The 16,654-nt window shown below is 42.3% G+C and overlaps 1 protein-coding gene across 1 annotated transcript; it reads right to left on the bottom strand.

Moving 5' to 3' along the window:
* Positions 1–1,959: 1,959 nt before the first annotated feature.
* On the bottom strand, positions 1,960–13,419 carry LOC125981702 (neuronal migration protein doublecortin). Its single transcript, XM_049741570.1, has 7 exons — positions 13,252–13,419; positions 11,400–11,825; positions 10,721–11,064; positions 6,277–6,379; positions 5,060–5,149; positions 3,853–3,950; positions 1,960–3,770 (listed from the first exon to the last, which is right to left on the bottom strand). The coding sequence occupies exons 2-7, from the start codon at positions 11,761–11,763 to the stop codon at positions 3,714–3,716; spliced, it is 1,056 nt and encodes a 351-aa protein (XP_049597527.1). The 5' UTR covers positions 11,764–11,825; positions 13,252–13,419; the 3' UTR covers positions 1,960–3,713.
* Between the last annotated feature and the right edge of the window lie 3,235 nt (positions 13,420–16,654).

Genomic DNA, 16,654 nt, shown 5'->3' on the forward strand with positions numbered 1-16,654 from the left:
ATGTGATCATGCGGTGTATTTTGGTAAGGTGTTTATAGTTAAGTAAGACAAAACATAGCATAATACAGAAGATGAATGGACTAGCTCAAGAAAAAATTAAAAGTAAATCTCATGGATGAGGATTGAGCTGTGAATGTAATTCCGGAACATCCATCCATCCATCCATTTTCTGAACCGCTTAGTCCCCACGGGGGTCGCGGGCGTGCTGGAGCCTATCCCAGCTGTCATCGGGCAGTAGGCGGGGGACACCCTGAACCGGTTGCCAGCCAATTGCAGGGCACACAGAGACAAACAACCATTCGCACTCGCACTCACACCTAGGGACAATTTGGAGTGATCAATCGGCCTACCAAGCATGTTTTTGGGATGTGGGAGGAAACCGGAGTGCCCGGAGAAAACCCACGCGGGCTCGGGGAGAACATGCAAACTCCGCACAGGGAGGGCCGGAGGTGGAATCGAACCCGCACCCTCCTAACTGTGAGGCGGACGTGCTACCCAGTGCGCCACCGAGCCGCCAATTCCGGAACACAAATTATCAAATTTTCAAATTTGTATCCGGGAGCTGCCGCGTGATTATTAATAAAAAAATTAAACTGATAGTTTAATAATTGTGACAACTAACAAGTTAAAACTTGCTGCCGCCTGATTATTAATAAAAATATTAAACTGATTGTTTAATAATTGTGACAACTAACAAGTTAAAACTTGCTTAGTCCCACACTGATAAGAATAATTATGCTTCCGGTATTACTTCATCATCTTTCCCAAAAACTAAATAAAAAATGATCCAAGAGCAATTTGCAACAGTGAATGCCTCCCAAGTGATTAAAACAGGCTGGGTCAAATATGTGCCCCGCAACGTCACAGCTATTTCTGCTAATATTCGTGAAACATGAAACAATTTGTCTTCATTGTTTGCAGCACGAGGCGGGGTCACCTTTGTCTTAACCCAGGTCGAATGTGCAATAAAATGCCGTTTAGCTTTTAAAGCACACAAATGCCACAAGGTTACTAGCGTGACTTTTTACGTCATGTGCTAAAAATTTCGACATATTTTAAATAGAGGGCAATGCCCGATAAGAGTGTTTACCATCTTTAATTGATTTTGGGCAGTGTGACAACTATGCTTAGATAAACTTTGTTTATCTTTATATTAAGCCACTAATTATCCCCAAATTCACAATAACAGTACACGACAGTCAGCAGATGGCAGCAGATTCCAATTTGTTATACTACCTATAGCTTAATAACAGTGAAAAATACTTACTGCGCTGTGTTATAATGATCTAAAAAATGATGAATACCTGACGTGTTATTTTCCTATATCCTCCAATTTCAAAGGGTGGAACAAAAGTTCTGTATTTTCCCCTACTTCAATAATTAATGTGACATTGGCCCCTTTTAAGTTATGCTCGCCTTTTACACGCCACTTTTTCTGTTGATGTCCATGGGGGAACGCGCACGTTGTTATCGCCACATTTGACGGGAGGACTTTGTTTTGTGCCGTCATCGTCAGGTTTTGTATTTGAGACAATATTAAACGCAAGCAAGACACGATCCTGCTGTACGTCATCATTCCCGACTGCTGAAACGCAACGCAGTCGAACACCAGCGGTTACCCTTAAATCCGGTGGCCTAAAATAAATAAATAAATGTCATTCATGTGACCTTCGTGAGGTGCACAATAAGTGACCTCATTTTCAGACATCTTGTGACAACTTAGTGCCAAAGAACAAAGTTGAAACTAATTGAATTTCATTTATTTATTTATCATAGTGCTCGGCTGCCATCTTGTGGAATCCTGGTACCAAGCAACTATGTTAGAGTGGGGGAGTTTTGTTTAGACAAAAGTAGAGCTTTGCCTCCATAGGCAATTCTAAGCGTTTACGTGGCAGATGGTAGGAGTACATGAATGGAAGGACATCACTGTAAATGTAATAAATGATGACATAGGTGATGTATTTGTACAATTGTTTTAATTGCAAAATGATGCCTGTTATTACATTGAATGAAGCACTGAAACAAGCCACTGTTTGACATTCCAAGATACCACAAAAAAGGTCATTTATGTTATGAGAAAAGGCATAGGTGGAATATAAAAGAGTACGGGATACACCATGATAAAGTGTCTAAGCCTACAAAACAAGCATTGTTGGTGAGCCTCATTTGAACAAAGTGGTTAAAAAATAGCAAGCAAGATTCTTGTTTTGATCAAAAACAAGGCACCAATGTTGATGACTAAACCCCACACGGACATTTGTTTGTTTTATATTCTGGGTTCATAGACGTCGTCGACAAACGGCATGAACATTTCATCCTTACTCCTAAAATCCAAATGCATAGATGTTAATTGAAAAACGGAGGCTATACAAGTAGCACTTTGTTCACATAGTTTTTCGGGGGTGAATTGTGGTCCTGACATGCAGACATTCAAAGTGCCTGGAGCTGGTTGTGCTTCAGTGTTATCTATCCAATTGAATCAAAAGAGTCTCGGGCTTGATTGCCAGCAAAACCTGAGAAAGCTCTTAGGAAACAAAATCACATACTTTTTATTATATTTATTAAAAAAAGAGCTGCACAAGGCGACTTAAAAAAGTACTAATGGTCATAGCTCACAAGTTGAATGTAGAGAAAAATCCAAGACACGTATCATTCTTATAAATTAATAAACTTTATCAAATATTAAAAGCAATATTATGTTAGAGCCTTGGGAGGAACATGTTTGCATCACCAGATGTTCCTCCAGAAATGTTAATAGAAGCTAAGTCTTTTTTTCCTAAATAGATCCTGCAACACTTTGGCTTTGTGACCTTTACGTATTTATCCGTGACTTATTAAAATGTTACCAAAACACTGCCGTATACTGATTGGCCTAATTTAACAAGATGAACTTTGGTTAATCTTATGCACCGTTAGGTCCTTCAAATCAGCTTTTTTTTTTTTTTGCACCTAAAGCTTTAAAATAATTCACCAGTATCATGCAAAGCAATATGTACAAGATGGAGGGTATATGATGTAACCGGGTATAGCCTGCAAATGTATATATGGAGCCATTAAACAAAACAAAACAAAAAAATTGCCTGAGGAATGTGTGGAATGTTTTTCCGCAATGTTTTCATAGTTATTGCAATTATTGATTAAGAAAGCTTCCTTTTCAGAAGATCTTTCCACACATTGCTACCTCAGGAGTTCTTTTACTTTGACTACAGCCAGAAAAGGTTGAAAAAACGTTAAGATGACTTTATGGAAGCACAGCAATGGTGACCGGAATACCAGGAAAGGTTATGAGAACTATGAACAGTATTTACAGCAGGTTCAAAACACGGGGCTCACCCCCCTCCCAAAAAAGACTAGCTTTAGCACCCTAAAAAAAAAAAAGGCATACAAAAGTCAGATTTGACACCCTAAAATCACTCATTTTGCTGCTGGGAAATTTGTGATTGGAGTGTAGTGTGCAAAAAAAAAAAAAAAAAAAAAAAGAGTACAATTTCTAACCAGTGGCAGTGAAATTTGTTAAAACATTTGTAGCATTGTGAGATGAATATTTTGTGGTAAAAACTGATAATAAATTATAAAACCAAGAGTGGGTGTGTTTGTGCTCTCAAGCAGCAAAGAGAATTATAGTTGACACCTAAGTGGGTCTCCTCGACCACAAGGTGGCACTCTAGAAAAGCTGGAAAGCCTCACAGGTTTACAAAAAAAGGTTTCAGAGTCTACATGGACTCCCCAACAGAATCATCATCATCCAGAGATAAGGGCAGGTAGAGATCCTGTAAACACACAGATCATGTTCAGATGATGCATTGAAGGATTTAAAAAATAACAAAAAACAGCAAGAGTGTGTTTTGGTACCTTCTGTTTGTTACCGGGTGCAGGGCTGGTCGGGGTGGAGGTGGGAGAATGCTTGGAGATGGGGGTGGAAATCTGGCTGCTGGAGCCTGTTCCGTTGGCTGGGAGGACAACATAATAGTATGAAACTTAGAGAAACTACTGTTTGCGTTAGATACTCTGTTTCCTGTGTGTGATATCAACAAGTATGCTTGCGAGTGTGAGCTGTGGTAGACAGCAGCTCCTGGGTGTGTAGTCGTATTTGAGTTTTGATATTCTCCCAAGAAAATGCATCACCGAGAGCAGCTAATTTAAATTCGGGTGTAATAAAATAATTGATTCTCATTTTGACAAGACACATGGGATCTGTTTTAAATTCTACACTTTTATTGTAAATACAGCATATTTGCGTTTTGACAAAATGGCGGCGGAATGCAATTTTGTTTCATTAAAGAGCGACGCCAAAGGAAAGGCAAACATGACACAAGCAAGCATCAAAAGGATTGCTTCATTTTACATCGCACCAAAAATGATGGATGGTTTTCTTCCAATCTGTAATTTACATTCCTCTAAAAGTTGAAAGTCATTTGTTTGGTTCTCATTGTGTCACATTTTTGGAATCTATCTGCTAGCGTATTAGTGTTTACATTCAAAAGCAGCGCAAGAGTTTGTAAAGTGGGTTAACGGTGCTTTTTGTCTACAAGAGATAAAAAGACTTGAGCAGACTGTCAGCCAGGTAGTCAGTGAGTGTTGTAAACAATTCTTGAACAAAGATTCATTGTTAAGCTTCATTTAAAATCACTCAGTCAGACTAAGTGTATCATTAAAAGAAGGCCACCCAAAAGCCACAACACATATCACGTTAGTACATAAAATTCCCCAAGCATTACAAACCACATCTCGGTTTGGATTTTGTAGCATATAATAACATTCCATGGAAAATCCAAACCACTGAATTATTTTATTTAGTGCAGGAAAACCGGCATCTGCTGTACAAATACAAAATACTGCTGAACAGCTATTGTGTGCACGGCTTCCCCAATCAATACCGATCAATAAAACAATCAAGTCAGTTAAATAAGACTGAAAGATTGTGCCTCCACCCCCACTACTAGGCTACATGCATCAGCTGCCTTTGTTTGATTTTTTATTAGCTAGACCGCTATGATTTATCTGCTATTCTGATGTTCATGCATTCTAATTTGTGAAGGTGAAAAAGAAAGAAGCTTACTTGATTCAGCAGGGGACTTGCAGCGTGTGACGGATCCAGGACTCTTGATCAAACTACGATGAGCTTTCTGATTCTTCATCACTCGGCATTCTGCAAAGGTAGACCATCAGCACTTTTTGAAAAATGAATTTCACAACAATTAGCAGACTTGCTGCCATGAGTTTTTTTTTCTTTTTATGAGTGAATGATAAAACTGTTACTATTCATGTCTGACAACTATGTTGCCACACAGATTAAGGCTGAATTTCATCTGTTATTTAAGCATTATTTTACAACATAATCTTGAATTGTTAAATGTTTTGGGCTAGTGAAGCAGAAAATACAAAGCACGTGTTTTGTAGTCTTCCATCTTGCTACTTAGCTGCTTGGAAACCAAATAAATCTCAAATTGACCTTGGCTGCATGTGATGTGCAGCAATAGAAACACAGCTTCTTGTGTATTTTTGTTAAGTGGAAAATGTGGTGACTTGGATATTGCCCAAGGCCACAGACCTCATTTATGGTTGCTGGGTAACCTCTTGTTGCAGGACGAATATAATCAAGTTGAACCATCTAGCCCTCAGCATTGATTGCTTTTCTTAACTTTTTGTCATAACATGCAAATACAGCGTGATAAAATGGAATTCTAATATTATGGCAAGCAAAGATGCTGAAAAAGGCAACTTAGTCCAATTATACATACATACACTGCATCATATTGCAAGGTGGTAGACAAAGAAGTGATAGGCATACCTTCAAAACTAGCTCGCATTAGAATGTGTTAATATTCAGAGCAAGTTGGTTAAAAAAAGAAAGAACAAAGGCTTTATGGGCGTACAGCGACTCACTAAGAGGATTGCTTTAACATTTCTCGGCAGTATCAGTAGCGACACATCAACTGGCCTAAACCTGTCACCAGGCAGATTAACGCTTCTTTTTCTACCTTTTTCTCATTCCCGCTGCTGCTTGCAGATAACAGGCTCCCTTTCTGCCTCCTCATTGGCCTCCCTCTGACTGCTTCCCTCAACAATCATTGAGCACCACAGGCAATATTAAGCCTATTTAGCCACAGTGGAGGTGACAAAAAAAAAAACAGCTCTTGTCTGGGGATATTTATGGATAGGTATACACTACTGCTGCCGTGAAAAAAAATAATTACGGCTTTAGCATCCTTATTGCTGTGAAGGAAGTGTTTTCTTTTCCCATACAGTTCTTGCTTTGTAAAATAATAACTGTACCATTCTCATCCAGGGAGAAGTCATCCTGGGCGTAGCGGAATTTCTCAGGTCCACATGCAATGAAGACATCATCGTCCCCAAAGAAATCTTGAAGGCAAGTAACCTATGAGATCACAGGACAGAAAACGTGAGCAGGAATTATAGTACATAATCAACTAGTATCAAGAGAAAGAGTACGTGCATCTCTCCAAAATTGATTTTATAGTATATAAAATATTAAACCATTTATATTTGCAAAACACGCAATGCTGAGGGCATGAGTGTGATTCATTTGAATTATTACTTTTTTTTTTCCATAGTTAAGAACTTAAGATATGTTTTGCTGTAGTTAAGTCTATATTTACAAATGATATCCATATATTTGACATTAGCGCTAAAAATAAGCTAATATGCTATCAAGCAGCTTCCAGGGCGCAGTGTTTGTCTGAAGATGTGACATGATAAATGCCACTGTGGCGTCACATTGCATCATGGCACATTTCATGATACACATCTAAACTATGAGCTGCAGATAATTTGGGAAGATCCCACCAACCCACCCACCCAAGCAGCTGTCCTGACCAACAAGTGCGTGCTGGTGACTTTCTGGCATGGCATCCAACAGCTGTACCCACCCCTCTCAAAGGCCCTTAGTGCACATCGTGCCCCCCTGCCAACTAGATTAAAGGCAGGATGATCCGCTGATGCACAGAGATGGTGCTTTGACTCTCGGGATTAAATGCTAATTAACTAGCCAGAGCAATTTTCTGAATGTGTATGCTGTTTTTACCATGAACATTAGCAAAGGGATTAGATGCATGTTACTTTCATTACTGCAGTGTGGCAAGAAGAGCTGGAAGCTTCAAGGAGACACTCATTCCGACCCCCTAGAGGAGGAGAAATGGGCTGAAACGGGCCCGCAGGGGAGAGGCTCGACTGTTTTAATAGCTTTAAGGACCGAGCTGATTAAAGCGATAACGTAAATAACTCTCAGCAGGACTATGTGTGCAAAATGTGACAGCGAGGGGTAGGAGGATCACTCATCTGTCCAAATGATCCTTTCATCAATTAACATTAGATGTTATTAGATAGCAAAGTGAGCTTAAAACTGTAGTCAAAGGTAACTCCAGGGGGAACTCAAAGTGTCTATAAACTCATAAATAACCTGCATAAGAACACCAGTGAGTCCCTCTGAGCAAAGCACTCAGACTAATCTCGTCGCCAGGGATCATACAAGTTTCAAATGATCTATACAGTTGCTCTTTACAAGTTCTACTAAAAAAAATATATTTGGATGATACACTCAATGTGCATTGGCCGAGCAGCTGTCTACAGCTTCGCTTGCTCTTGAAATGTCAAGAGTTGCTTTGGAAATCCATCTTGGAAAATATTTGGAGCAAATATAGCACATCCGCCAGACAAAAGTGTGGAACTGAGATGTGGCGCCATGACAGCAACACTGACAGCAGAGCTCAGTTATTCAAGATAAATTATATTGTGTCTATTTGGAAGAATGTGTGCATGCATTGGAAAACTAGGGACTCCTTTGAGATCCCCCTTAAAGGCCCTCCCTCAAACCCCCTCCACTCTCCATGCCACCCAGCCCATCCCCTAATCTCTGCTTGACCAGCTGTCAAGAACACATGACCTCCCGAAAACTCTTAACAACTGAATTATTCAGAGTGACTAGTGATCAAGAGAAGAGAGCTTGGGTTGAACTAACACGTCATCAATTTCCAGTCTTCACTAGCAACTTATGTCTGTGGAACCTTGCTGCATCAGCACACTCATCAGTGCTCATTTGAAGCACAGATGAGCAATTCCGGCAGAGATGTATCTGCACAGTCATGGGGGCCAGCTGGTGTCTGATCTGTTCAGCCCCCACCACCACCACCACCACCACCACCACCACCCTCCCTTCCTTCCCCATCCTGGAGGAAGCCAGCATCGCATTTGTCTGACGGATGTTGTCCAGAGCATCATTAAAACGTGATTCCTTCTTTTCCCCCTAGGTCATGTTCACTGGTTGATGCTGTTAAGAGGGAGACACGACCCTTTAAGAACCTCGGAGAAAATCAAGGGTTGAGGCGACGTCTTCATGTGACTAAATGAAACGGGCAAACGAGAGCCAGGTAAGCCCCAATGAAAATGACAAAAGGCCCACTCAGCATATCCTGTCCTTTGTCAAAAACCGAATCCATCACGGCAGAGCTTATCGCCATGACAACAGCTTCTGCAGTGTGTCCAAGAACAAGCAGACAATTTTTCCATCTCAGCAAATGTATTTAGTCTTTAAGACGCCATAAACACATGTCTGCATCCATCTCCCATGCTGAAAAACACTCCCTGAAATTAGGGTACTGTGCACCTTAAAGAGATTTCCAAAATAGCATATGGCACTTATTAAATGAAAGCTTCCCCTCGATTCATTTAATACAAACCAGATGCAAACCAGACACTGCAAATTTAATACAAAAGGTCTGGAGCCGATTAGATAAAGACTGATTTTGTGTTAAATTTGTTAAACACATTCGAAGGCAATGGGAACAATTAACACCCCCAGCGCCCTTGTCAGGGGAGAGAAAAAAGAATAAAATGATTACAACTGGCTCAAAAGGATGGAAAATTACTGCTCTCAATGCATCGACCCCACCCTTTTGGATTCGTGTAAAAAGCAGCAGCGTTTGAGGGAAAATAGGAGTGATTTTCGGACGGAAGGGTCCTTAATGTCTGTACTACATTTTGAAGGAAAACAAAATCAATACTCTTATTTATATTAAAAAAAAAAAAAAAAAAGCCTCGAGTCTGATAGGGAAAAAAAAAAAGAATTAAATCATCCTCTTACATAAAAGACCAGGAATCAATCACATCCCGTAATGGAATGCAAATATCATAACCTACATTGATAAACTTTCACACCCACTAGACTGCGGGATGTAGTATCCGGCAGACCGGTCCACACCAGCTGGGCTCTCTTTGTGCCTGGGATGTGGTTTCCTAGCAACCAGACCTAGCAGCTATCGCTATGCAATGGTAAGAGGAGGAGGAGCGGCGCAAAGTCAGGGAGGGGCAGGCACTGCATCAATAACGTTTCTACTAGATCACCTCCAACGCAGTAGCGTCGTTATAGTCTATCAATGTTGTCCGGCCATTTTTAAACATTTCTGCCATTTAACGTTACAAAAATCAATTATATGGATAAACAATTAATTGTAGTTATGACTGTTTTATTCTGATTAGGATACATGACCTATGGTGGTAAAAAATTCTAATGGCAATGCTTCCTATTTTATGACTGCAGTATTCAAACATTTGGCATGTTGGGTCTGTAACACCTTGCGGCTAACTGACGGCATACCAGGGAGAGGAGAATGCATTCAAATCAATTCAATTTCTAAATTTATCATGAGACAGCTTCTCCCCTCCAGCAAGGTCTTACCAGACAAGAAAAAAAAATGGATGGGTTCGGTTACTGGTTTGGTTAGAGTAACTGTTGTCCTCCCATTAAGACCAAAAGGTAGCAAGTACTTTTATTGCGCTGTAATTCATTCTAAGTGGTTTCACTGGACTTGACCATCAAAGTGAAAGGTTGAGTACAAAGTATTGCTGTTTACCAGCAGGTCAGTGAAAACGGGGAAGCAAGGCACACAATGACCTTCTTTGTCTTAAGTAAGTGTTCACCTGCCTTGCAGTTCAGGTCATGAGTGTCCTTTGTTTTGAGAGTTTTTTTAGGCCATGGTGCTTCTGAGAACCTTTAAAGTTCTGCCTTTCACCCTGTGTGCATTACAAAGAACCAAACCCTGTATTGTAGTGAGAGAATTGTCCCATATTGTGGTTATTTGTGTTTCAAGAGCTTCTGAGAGTTCTGAGAGAGAGTTAGTAGATTTTGTGATGTGGTTTTCACTCATGGCCTTGTATGATTTAGTTTCATATTACAAACTGAGACTGTACACTCATTTACTTTGAGTCATTTCCCATGCTCAAATAAGTTATTAGTCGTCTGGAATTGCATAAACAACCAAATCAAGATTTAAAGAGTTCACAAAGAGAACACGGGAATATTTATTGCACAGAGATAGTAAGTCATTGAATAAAATGTGGAAACAACTGGTATGATTTGTAACACTTGCACCAGCTGCTCAGTAGATTTTGCAGTTTAGTATCTCTTTAAATCAGTTTTTTTATTTTGGCATAAAAGCCACTTGGAATTGGTTATTTCACAATAAAATCCAACTATTTGTAATTCAAAGGTTTATCCAGTAATCATACAGTTTGTTAGCCCATTAATGGCATTTTGCATTATTTGTTAGCAGTATGCTAGCTGCCTTTTGCAAGACCGCAATGAGTTTACTGAAAATGTGTCTTTTTGAAATAGTGTTCACCATCTACAAACTCCCAATTTTTTTGAGATTCCAAGGAGCACAGACAGTTGTGTGATGATGAGGTGGGCGGGGCAATGACATACCTGTTTGCCATCCAATGTGTAGATCCTTTTGACCACCCCGCTTTCCAGCTTGATGGCCTCCGTGATGTCTGTGAGCACCTGCTCAAAAGAGTGCGCCGTCTTCTTGTTGAGTAGGATGCGTACGGCCTTGCGCGGTTTGACGCCGCTGCGCATCACTGTCACCAGCTTGGGTCGGACAAAGTCTTTGCTTTGCTCTCTGGGCTCACTAGCGGCACGAGCCGCCAACGATTGAATGCTCTTCTGGCTGGCCGAGGCCTTCACATTTACAGACCAGTTGGGGTTGACGTTCTTTGTGTAGTCGACCTTCTTGAAAGCGTTCTCTGAAGCGCAAACGTAGCTCTCCCCTGGGATGGCAGCAAATAACAATATTAGGTTAGTGTTACACCACATTGTGGACACCAGAGACTCCCAGTGGTGTCCTAATGCCTCAAAAATAGCAAATTAAATCAAATAAAACGTCTCAAGGGGAGTTGCAAACCGTCTTTTAGTCTAAAGAGAGCACTTCCAAGAGACAAAACTAAAAACTACAAGAGACACATTGACTTTGAGGCAAAATACCTGCAGTCAGTGGCGGCGGTGCTAGAGGGTCGCGGGGGGTACTGACCCTCTTCAGATGAGTTGATTCGATAGATTCTTTAAGACTAAGTTGATAACATAGAATGTTGCAAAATGAGCGTACCTTCTTCTAGTTCATCCAGTGCTGTGATCCTAGTGGCGCCATCAATGGTGAAGATAAAGCGGACGCCCTGAGGCAAGTTGATATGGTCGGCCAGCGAGCGCGTCAAATCGACTAGTAGGGCGTCGAAGGTGCGAAATCTGTCATTGGCCACAGCATACACGATGCCCTTGAAGTAGCGGTCTCCGTTGCGGTAGAAGCGCACCTTCTTGGCCTTCTTCTCATTGGACAGGGCTTGCAGTGTGCGCGTGCGGTAGAAGCTGCAGTGGGCACTGTGGGTAGGGCTGGGGAGTCCGTTCAAGCGGCCATTTCGCGGGCTCCGGGACGCCTTGTCTCGCTCGTCGAAGTGTGCAAAATCGAGCTCCATGGTGACCAAGAGTTTGGGTACTATTGATACGATTGAGGCGAGGGGGACCAGCTACACCGAGTCTAAAAATACAGGGAAGAAAGTTCCAATGAATTTCAATGAGGTCGAATGCTGCCTGCCACTTCAGGGAATATGCAAATGATCGTCCGTGAAACAATCACCAAGCTGTGCTTTGGAATGAACAGTCCTGAGACTGGAGGACCATCCATCTCTTTCAAACATTTGCATACGCACACCCACACCTCACCTGCACCCCATTCAGGTCCCCTCCACTTTCATCGACAAGTACGCAGACTGGCATAAATTCAAGCAAAACTGATGCACTTGTTTCCACAATAGGGTAAGGACACAAAGTGAACATAAAACATAGTTGCTCGCATTTTCAAACAGCTAACACACTTCTAGGAAGATTTTATTCAAGATTTGAAGAGTCCCTTTGTCGATCCCAAAGGTGTTTCATGGGGCTGAGGTTAGATGCAAATTCTTCTCAACCAAAGTCAGCCAACCACAGCTTTACATACCTGGTTTGGCTTTTCCTAAACCAATACCACAAAGTTGGAACCATAGAATTGTCCAAAATGTCTTTGAATTTAATATATTTTGGTATGTCCCAACACTTTTGTCCAATAACATTATGAACATACCAAAGAAATATTCTGGTAAACCAAAGCATCCCTTCAAAAAGCCAATCAATTATCGAGGCAACTTTAAACCTAAAAGGAGGAGATTTCTGCTTTATTTGTATGAGCTAAACACCTCAACAGTGCAAGATATAATGGGCTTCAGCGTGCAATGATGACCGCAGTAATATCATGCATTCTTTCAAATGAAGTCTCAGTTTTATGAGGGGCGCGGTGACAGGGGTGTGACCAGTGGTGGTCCTCAGCTGACAAAGAGCAGGTTCCAGGCCCATCTGCTGCTCCAAAAATGTCCCTTTCCCCTTCAGAGCACTAACTGGAAGGACAGGCCATTGTCTGCGTACAAGTCGGCTCCTGCAGTTTAGGGTGACATCACCTACCATAATGCATGCTGCTATGGACACTTGAGTCCTAAAACTATTTTTTTTCTCTCTCTCATTCAGATTAACATTTTTAGAACATTACCATCATAGTTGAGAGTATAATTTATTGTCGAGTGATAAAATTGTTAAGATTGGACAGAAAAGGCATGCATTTGACATATAGGGCTGGTTTCTGACGGGTGACTTCAGAAAATCAAAATGTGACACTGCCTCCACATAAAATATCAATAGTTTTTTTCTTATAAGAGAACACAAAAGCGGTGAATTGCCATTAATGACCGCATTTTTTTTGGGGGGACTGGCACATGGCGCTGACGCCAGCTTTTCTTTCTTTCGCATGCGCAAGTCTTAAGAAACAACTCTCCCATGCATGCAGAACTTAGAAAATAACTCAAATATTCTCTTCGGTAGTCAAAAAATTAAATTATGTTTCCTGCATCCGTAATCCCACCTTGAAGTGGACTCACCTGCGTGGCTGCTTGTGCCAGTGAAAGGAGCGTGTGCAGAAGTGGGCGAGGAGAGGTGCAAGTAAAGGAGCGTGTCAGAGCGCGCGCGCGCGTGTGTGTCAATGCTGCAGGAAAAACTCCACGCTGCTTCTCTGCTCCCCTTTGTCTGCCAGCCGCTGCCTGCCTGCCTCACAAGAGCAGACGCCGGGTCCTAAAGCCGACGCTCCCGGACACGCCCACTATGGTCAGTTTATTGGTGCCAGGAAAAAGTGGGTCACTCATTAGACGTTTTGAATTTGTAGTGCGACTTCAAAACGTAAGAAATACTTCACAAAACAAATAAAAATAAAATACATAAAATCCATCCCTCATTAGCGTAAGTTTGCATCCTCGCCTGTTGTGTCTGTGGCCTTTCAACACGGGATTGGAGTTGTGCTGTGAATGGACATGAGTAATTTGCATGCTTGACTGCTGCTCAAATTAATAACTAAGGCATGTTTTTGACAAAAACCTTGTCAAATAGAGGGCAAGGTGAGCCAGAGGACTGACTACCACATGATACTCCCAACAGGCCGACAATATCCGAGGATAAAACCCTACTATCCAAACAATGTGAAGAAAAGGATCTCCTTTGTTGTTGTGAACTTTGATGAACAGAAATGACGTCTTCCATTCCTCCAAAGTAGGCCACAGTGCAAATGTCTAATGTTTCTTTCCAGCAAACTGTCCTGGTGAACCTTTTTTGATCATTCACCTCATCTTAGGGGTAGTGAAGTGCATCCATTTTAAAGCACAACATATGCAGTACAGTCTATTTTATGATTCCTCTTCCTCGCCTAGCCTGACCAACTTTGCAAGTCAGCTGTTGCCAGAGCGTGGCGCCTCTCCTTTGCATGTCACACATAGCTCTAATGCGGTGTGATCAGCTCACGCGGCGCTGCCATGCCCCGCCCGACTGCCTGTAGTGTGACAGAGGGGACCGGTAACACGCTGTCAATACACGGCAAGATGGAGGGGTTGGGGCAGCTGGGGGAGCAGCAGATTTGGATTTTCCGCTCTCAGCTGGATGCCTTGTTGTGAGCAGTTCCTCTGGACACATGTAAACATGGAGGATACAGGATCCAAATTTCTCATTTCCTGCTCCTACCGTGAAATTAGCATTAAAATACTAAAGTGAGAACATGATGCCTGACTTGGAGCTCTCAAAAAAAGTGAGCTGCTTATCTCAAAAGGCTTAAGTTGAAATGCATTTAAATTTATGCTACATTGAATAGGATAAAAGTATATATACATATATTTGTACATATATATATCGAGATCGAGAGAGAGAGTGAGAGCAACCTTTTGGCAGTAGTTTCAAAGATGGATGGATGGGCGGATGATGGATGGATGGATGGATGGATGGATGGATGGATGGATGGATGGATGGATGGATGGATGGATGGATGGATGGATGGATGGATGGATGGATGGATGGATGGATGGATGGATGATGGATGGATGGATGGATGGATGGATGGATGGATGGATGGATGGATGGATGGATGGATGGATGGATGGAGGGAGGGAGGGAGGGACGGACGGACGGACGGACGGACGGACGGGTGGGCGGGCGGGCGGGCGGACGGACGGACGGACGGACGAATGGATGGATGCAAAATAAATCAAACTGGTCTGCAAATGACTTTCTGAGCCACTTTCTGTACCTAATGAAATGTCTTCCCATTATCATTTAGAACAAAACAAAAGGTCATAAAATTCAAATCACCCCCAGAGGTGAGGAACATTGGGTTAGAGTGTGACGCTTCCCTCGGCTGGCCAACAAAAGTTGAAACATGATACTCATAATAGAAGCATTCAGAATCTCATTTGATTATCCTCCCACAGTCGATATAAAACAAAATGGACAAAGCCTGCTTTGGTTTGTGTATTGTACATGATGACGACAAGTTGGTGACTTCTGCACCGGTGAAGGCCACGAGGAGCCAACTGAAATGAGAACTATTAGCGTATTGCAGCTGGTGTCTGCAGAGAGGCGTGGGGAAGGCCCTGCCGGCTTGGGGGCAGGGTCTGCTGGAAATTGGGGTGTCAGGGAGGTCGCAGCCATGGCGACGGTTCCTGGAGGAAGTAAACAGATGTCCACAAGCTGGCGAGACAAGCAGTATGGGCGGTGAGGACGCTGAGAGCCAGTTGGACATCCAGAGACACAAGCAGGCTTGGAGACAGCTTGAACTGACTGACAACCTAAGTTGCTAATGCTATAGCCAGGATATAGCTAGCCAATTGTATTTGTTCACTTCCATGGCGCTCATCAGACCAGATGTGTCTTTTAAAGATCTAAACACATTTACAGCCCGATCCTAATTTCTGTCCTTTTATATTTATTCCCAGCCTTTCGTGACCACATGAAATAATACGACAGTGAGGATGATGCGCTGAGAAAGCTTCCATCTCAGCAGTCCCAACACATTTCATCATCGTCTCCCTTAAAGCTCACTTCAGCGTTCTGCGGCGTCACCGCGGCAGTCTCCAGGAAACAAACTAAAGCAGTGCCGTCGATTTGAATCCCGCAGCATAATGCCGACTCGGCGCGAAGGGCAGGAAGGCCACGCAGGCGTTGTTGTATCCATCAACACTTGATGTCACCATGACCTTGAGGAAGGCATTCGAAAGCTAGACGCTGTAAGGCTCGCTTACATGCTGGCGCCGACTTCAAGTACTCGAACGAAAAGGGACAAACATGCTTGTGACAAAGTTAATATTTTCGCTGAGTGACATCTTGGTTTATTGCAACTAGCCTTCAGTTGAGTGCAACCCTCTGCCAGGGCTGAAGATTCAGTGGCCCTCGCCGAGCTCCGCCAGCGGCCATATCCACATACTGCTTGTGTTTCGATTGTGGTTATCAACGTTCATGACTCACTGGGAATAAAAATCCTGGATCCACCAAAATCTCAAATGAGCTCATGCCTCCTCAAAGTTTTGCAGTCGATGAATAGTGAAGTGCATACTCAATACAAATAAGATTCGACGGAACTTCTATCTTCACAATAAATAACAATAAATGACTGTGATACATCATGACAGACTATAGTGGATTTCTAGGAAATGAAGATCTCTGTGGCTCTGCCGTAAAGCCAGCAGTAAATAAAACCTCATCAGTTACCATGGAAGCTTATTCACAGCCGGAAAACCCTTGAGAGGATTATTAGGAGCCTACTCAGCGGCAGTAAATGCAGGGAAAGATGGAGGCAACAAAGGATGAGGTCGTGTGATGAGTAGTTTATTAGGAAGCTTCCTAGTCATCCACACCATTGCTGAATCATCAGCGTGTCTCACTCTCTTTCTTTGTTTTTATGTCTACTCCATTGTTCTCCATCATTCCGAGAATGCTCATGAGTCACTCCTCCTGTATGTGGCAGGCTTT

The sequence above is a fragment of the Syngnathus scovelli genome, chromosome 15 (genome assembly GCF_024217435.2).
Source record: "Syngnathus scovelli strain Florida chromosome 15, RoL_Ssco_1.2, whole genome shotgun sequence".
NCBI lineage: Eukaryota > Metazoa > Chordata > Actinopteri > Syngnathiformes > Syngnathidae > Syngnathus > Syngnathus scovelli.